This window comes from Oreochromis niloticus, linkage group LG22 (genome assembly GCF_001858045.2).
Source record: "Oreochromis niloticus isolate F11D_XX linkage group LG22, O_niloticus_UMD_NMBU, whole genome shotgun sequence".
Classification (NCBI taxonomy): domain Eukaryota; kingdom Metazoa; phylum Chordata; class Actinopteri; order Cichliformes; family Cichlidae; genus Oreochromis; species Oreochromis niloticus.
In genome coordinates this window covers 12,670,449-12,676,763 of record NC_031985.2, presented here as the reverse complement: position 1 = coordinate 12,676,763, position 6,315 = coordinate 12,670,449, and the positions used below count along the sequence as shown (strand labels likewise).

Below are 6,315 nucleotides of genomic sequence, written 5' to 3'. Positions count from 1 at the left end.
CTGTAAAATCAATTCCATTAGCTCTGGTCCTAGCTAAGCTCTTGGTATGCAGTAGTATCTTACTACGCAAGTAATTAAGTAGTAATAAAAGCAGTCCAGAGCAAATGTTTTTAAAATTTATTTCCATTTTACTTTTAAACACATTAGTATTTTACAGTGCATTATTTGTATTTAAGGTATTTCTACATCCATGCAAAAACCATGTAAGTAGTACTCAAACACACCTGCATTCAGCCTGACAGCTCCAAATAAACTCTTTGTGCACACTGAGTGCAGTGTACACTTGGACACGATAAAGGGCTATGAGCTGTGTACATCTCTGCACCTGCGCAAGAGTGCAGCGTTCATTGTTACTGACAGGAAATGGCCTGAAGTCAGTTATCAGTTACCTGTCTTAAGTCTCTACAAAGCACAAGGACACACACTTTATAACTGTGTCACTGCATCCATGTTTAATCTCTGTGTTTACACTTCCAGGCTGTCTGTGCTCATAATTTCATATTAGCTCAGCAATGTACAGTCTCTCCGCTTCCTGCCTATATGGTCTAACATGGGTTTTTTTTAAGTGTTTTATAGGGATAAAGCAATTATCTTTAATTAAACAGTGTCCTTGTTGAACTCTGAGTGACATGAGTACAGCACTGTGTATACAGCGGGTGCTCTGAAGGGTCTGTTTCCTGTTACATTTATAGCCAAAAGACAGACGGACAGTGCACCTCTAGCCTCTGCGTAAAGATGAACAAAAAGATAATAAGCTTTAACTTTATAACAGTCTAGACCGCCATAGATATATTATCATTCCACCTGAGCAAATAACTAAAAAAACAAAACCTTTTTAGTTATTACTGTATTCAAAGTGTAACAATAAAGAAGTGCTCTTTTTCATCAGATAAATAGTAACTCAGAGTTAATCTTCAAAAGCTGGTCCACATATCTCAACCAATCCAAAATGGGGTTCCACAGGGTTCTGTCCTTGGCTCACTTATTTTTGCACTGTTCTAATAACAGTTATTTCTCCTACTCAATTTTTCAGCATGAACCTTTTTGTGCATGATACCATTTGATCCACATCAGGAATTGATACACTTTCAATATTACTTTTTAAGCATAGCTATAACTTTTGTCTTTTTTTAGGTGGATAAAACTTTAAATTTAAAATACATTATCCTCCTTTGGAGAGTTTTGAAACATTTATCAGAGTTTGACTGTTTTCATAGTTTATTTCTTTGGTTGTGTAGTTCTACTAGTTTGGTTTGCAGACTGTTTATATCTATTTGTTTTCGTGTTCTCAGATCTTAATCATAATAAGACCTGATTCAGGGGAAAAAATAATAATTACCTTATTTTCAGGAGATGAAACTAATCTACTAAACCAGATTTTTCTTTAGCTCTTATTTAAAGTCCTATTTAAGTTGGTAACAAAATACTATGGTTATTTATGACATCAGTTGATAAAATCAACAGTAACACAGTTAACACACATTACAATACAGAAATTAATTCATATCACTCAAACTCAGCTTTAAATATTTTACCTTAAATAAATTAAACCACTGACACCAACAGCAACTGACTCAAAGTCACACAGTGGAACAACATTTCCTGGCTTTTCATTTTGTCCATATCTTTTGTATAAAATAAGTACATTCAGAATTTCTCTAGAACTTTCAAGAAGGTTCTGCTTTCTTGTATTTTTCGGTTTCTGGTTTCTGTTGAGGACGGTGATGAGTACCTTCACACCGCAGGATGTGCAGCTTTGCTGTGATGTTCCTGAAGCAGTGCTTTAACATGCTTCTAACAGCTGACGAGGACAAGTAGAAGATAAATGGATCCAGGCAGGCATTTAAGGTGCTGGAAAGCAACGCCACAGTCCTCCACTCCTGATTCTCCTTATTGACAAAGCCCACCACATGGGAGATGTTGTAAGGACCAAAACAGACGCAGAATACGATCAGTGTGCCAAGAGCCAGACCAATGCATCGCAGCCTCCGCCGCCTGCTGATATTTGGGAGACGGGACAGGATAAGGATTAGGTTGACATAGCAGAAGCAGCAGATGATGAAGGGGATGCAGAAGAGGACGAGGAAGAGCTCGAGGCGGAACGGCAGCAGGATTGCAAGCTCTTTATCGGAGAAATTTAGGTAGCAGTTAGGTGGAGGTGTGGCGGGAGTGCTGCCATTGGTGTCTCTCCACTGGAGGTAAGGCATGATGTAGACGACGATGAGGTTCAGAGACGTTAGCAACCAGAACATGACGCAGGCCAACAAAGCATAACGAGGCCGCCGATTGAGGGAATGCCTGATGGGGTGGGCGACCCCTAGGTAACGCTCCACACTCACGGCGGTGAGCAGCAGGGTGCTGTTGTAGATGGTAACATAGAAGAGAAAACCAGTTAAGGGACAGAGGGAGTAGGGCAGCAACCACTCCATGTCATCAAAGGCCTCCTTCATTTTAAAAGGCAGCAAAGCCAGTAAAATCAGGTCTGAGATGGTCAGGTTGAGGAGGAGGATGTCTATCGGGGTTGGCTTGCGATACACCTTGCGGCAGAAGGTACCAAATGCCAGGATGTTGGCGGGAACTCCCATGAGGAAGGTGATAATGTAGACAGAAAGCAGCAGAGTGTATGCCATGGTGGCTTCTTAGAGACGCACTCTCAGAGACACTGCAGGGAGGAAGAAAGAAGGTTTTGATCAAGTAGCGCCAATGCCAAAGAATCAAAAACCGCTCATGCTCACATTTTTCTTAACTTCACATCAGAAAGAAAGAAAGGCATAAAGCTTAATAGAAAAACAGCTAATATATTTCATCTGCCATAGAGATGTGAATGTTTATATAACTCCATGCATTAATATTAATAAGTCAATTTTGTTGTTTGTAAAGGAAACAAGTCAAGTTCTTGTCTTTTTCATTTGTTTGCTTGTTTGTTTTTTAAGCTAAAATGTTTAAAAAAATACACAAAAAAAGAAAGTTTTTCAGAAAGTCATCAGCCTGTTCTTTCTTTGCCACTATCAGGTAAAGGCACTGAACTTTGGCTTTAAACACAGAACAAAGCAAGCAGTGGTCACAACAACACATTATCTTCTCTAAAGCTTGACACGCTCTTTGACATCAGATTCAAACATTTACAAATAGTCATGTTTTTAAAAAGAAAAGAAAAAATAAACAGTCGGTTATTTTTTGTTAGTTCTTTTTCAGCATCCTAACACATCAGTTGATTGCTACCTTATCATGTAGTAAACCTTTTAAAGACACACACAAATTTATATGCTTTTTTTATTATTATTTAAAAGTAGTACTTCAGAATTAGTGTGGTGTATGAAGTGTCAAAGTTTTTTTCTGGGAAACAAAAAAAAGATAACTGGAGCAACTGGTGAGCTCTCTGCTGCAGAGGAATAAAATACTTTTTATTCTTCTTTGCAATCAGAAAGAAACTCCCCAAGCTTTCTAAACACACATACTTTTAAAGCTGATTGTTAAAAAGTAACAAACATCTGAGTCCATTTGACTCAGATTTACCTGCAACATCTTACTGTCAAAGAAATGCAGAAAGTGGGACAAAATATCTGCATATAAAGACATCCAGAAGTGAAATATGCCCTGTTCGAAGTTAACTGGAGATAAACTCACCTGACTCAGGCTTTGAAATCCAGCCTCTCCATCACAGAGTGCTCTGTAGTGCTGCAGCTCTCTTCACCTCTTGGAAACAGACTGTTTGATCAGATCACAAGACTGCCCCTAATATCGTCATCCTTCTGCGCCTACTGTCTCTCCTTCGTCAGCGGAAATTTAATAAACTTCTGGACCTTTCGTTTTCACCATTCTCCAAATATCATCTCCCAGCAACCGCTGAGAAGCTCAGCACAGCGTGGGTGGAAATGATTAATCAGAACTTTTCGTGTAAAAGGCCAAGGCACTAACAAAGAGAGGAGGAAGATTGTTTCCTCTCTCTCTGCTCTGCTGTGACCAGAGGAGAGAATTTACGCTTAAAAAAGCCAATTTTATTTTGTTTTTTTTATATCAACATTTTTTCGTTGTTGGATCCCACAAAAAGGTCTGTAAGTGCATTAAACTATAAGATACCTAATTTTGAAATCCAAGTCAAATTTAAAAAAAAAAAAAAAAGTGGCTGGAAAAGTGATTCTTTTTGAGCCATCCCTGATTTCTTCAAGTTTTATCTTTCAAAGTTTTATCTTTCAGTCCAGTCCTTGTACCGAACCATTTTCAGAGGAGTGTTTAGTTTATTTGTGTTTTGTTCTCATTTTCTTTTAACACTGACCTATGAGTCAATCAAGCAGAAGAAGGCACCAAACTCAAGAGAGATGAACCAGTGTTGTGTTTACACAGACAACTTAGCAAAACAACAGTTTTTAATTGTTTCGCTAGGGAGCGGTGATCCATTTACTGTTTGCCAAGCCTCATCAGAAATAGTCTCAGGTCTTAGGCTGCCATTCTTAAAGGAGGGAAAAGGGGAGAAAAGGCAGAGGTGTGCCAAATTACACAAGAACTGGACTATAAATCAGTTGAAACAGGCGCGATAGAGTGATGACTCCAAATTTTGTACATCCGTATATTTTCTTTTTATAACACGACAACTGTCTAAACTCACAACTGTTATCCCAGCTGCTTTTGTGACAAGTAAAAGCAAGCAAAAATTTACTGAACCATCCATTTACAAAATACACTATTAAGATAAAACAGCACTATTTCAACAAGGTCTGATTTTCCAGATTTAGTCTGTTGTCATTACTCTCACAGGGGATTTAGTGAGAGGACCCAAAAACAAAGAGGAGCAGTTCCAGTAAACAAAAGCTAGCCATTTAAAAGTCCAATAAACAAAATTGTAGAGTCCAAATAGAAGTTTAAAAGCAAGACAAATAAAATCCACACAAGAACTCATACACAGAAGAACAGCAGACAGCTCTGCAAAGGATGGGGGAGGACTATTTATACACAGACTGCAAATCAGAGGATTGGAAACATGAGACATATTTCAGGGTAATCATGCAGGAAGAAGGGGCACAAGAGATAAATCACTATCAAAACAAAGCAGGGGATCAATAACAGCTGCACTGAAATAAGGACAAACATATAACATGCATGAACGTAACAGAAGAGGTAACATAGAGAGGTATAATGAGTCCACAAACACACTGAAGACCCATAATGTTCAGGAATAAATGATAAGCAAACCCTGAACCATCAATAAAACTACAAACCAAACAGAGAACAGGGATTAACTGTGGGGGCTGTGACAATCACATGTACTTTAAAAAACATGTACAGACTCCAGTAATAAAGATGGAATTTCATTCTTAATGAAGCAACTTGGGATACAACAAATTTCGATCTGATCTGATAACGTTGGAGTTAATTAATTATTTTTCAGCAATCCAGTGAGGTGGGCCAGTTTTGGCCAGTGGGCCACGTTTAATACCAGGAGAGTAGCAGAACCAGCTCTGCTTGCAATTTGAAATATAATAAGGTGGGTTTATTAAAAATATATAGATAATATAAAAGCTCAAATTTAAAAAAAATAAGAAGAATTCCCTCAGAAGAAAAGTTTGCTAAGCTCACCATATTTAGAGTAATTTGAGTAAGACAGCTGTGTGCTGACCACGTAGCTTTTTTTACAAGGTTAATGCATTTTATACATCTTAGTTTCGCTGACTTTTTAAAGCACAAACTCTAAAAATATGAAGAGCCTTGTCTTGTTTCTGTTGCCTAACATGAAGCTTGTCAGTCGCATGTTTGTCACATTCCTGATTGCATTTCACTTATAACTTCTGGAAAGTTAAAAACAAAATATAAAATGCATATAATACATGAAGCTGCAAGCTGGTTACACTTTTTATAATGTTTCTAAATCCTCACTTTTCTATTCATATCCAGATTTACCTGAAAGTATGACTTTGAGTCATTTTCGATGTCATATAAGGCACCAAGAACTCAATAATAGGGATTAAATAAACATGATAAAGACAGAGATGGGTCGGTTTACCTGACGTGATGCGATCAGTCTGCTGCCCACTTAGTCCTTCAGCTCCGCTGTGCTCTAACACCGGGTGTGTTTGTGTCTCAACCCCTCCCACCAGCCTCTCTTTTTATATCACCTCAGAGCACATCAAATCTCTAAACAACAAGGATTTGTGTGCAGGACGGCGTCAGATGACCCCAGTCTGATGTGCATGAGTGGAAGCTGAACATTATAGGCACATTAAGACCAGATGTGTTTATCATGCGGTGGCTCGTATACAGTAGCGCTGAACACGAGCCAAGAGTCCGAGTGTTTATTTGGAAATTTTCCACTCAAATCTT

General features: G+C 38.3%; 1 protein-coding gene across 2 annotated transcripts; it reads right to left on the bottom strand.

Annotated features, from left to right (window-relative positions):
• Window positions 1-83: 83 nt before the first annotated feature.
• Window positions 84-6,061, bottom strand: LOC100708895 (free fatty acid receptor 3-like). Of its 2 annotated transcripts, none has more exons than XM_019350662.2 (2): window positions 5,999-6,061; window positions 84-2,662 (listed from the first exon to the last, which is right to left on the bottom strand). In XM_019350662.2, exon 2 carries the CDS (start codon window positions 2,628-2,630, stop codon window positions 1,668-1,670), a length of 963 nt encoding a protein of 320 aa, XP_019206207.1. In that variant the 5' UTR covers window positions 2,631-2,662; window positions 5,999-6,061; the 3' UTR covers window positions 84-1,667. The 2 variants fall into 2 exon arrangements, with proteins under 2 accessions (XP_019206207.1, XP_019206206.1); XM_019350661.2 differs by lacking the exon at window positions 5,999-6,061 and adding an exon at window positions 3,628-3,953.
• Window positions 6,062-6,315: the final 254 nt, after the last annotated feature.

Excerpts from the sequence above, each read along its gene's own strand:
- LOC100708895 (XM_019350662.2), bottom strand. The coding sequence starts at position 2,630 with ATGGCATACACTCTGCTGCTTTCTGTCTACATTATCACCTTCCTCATG.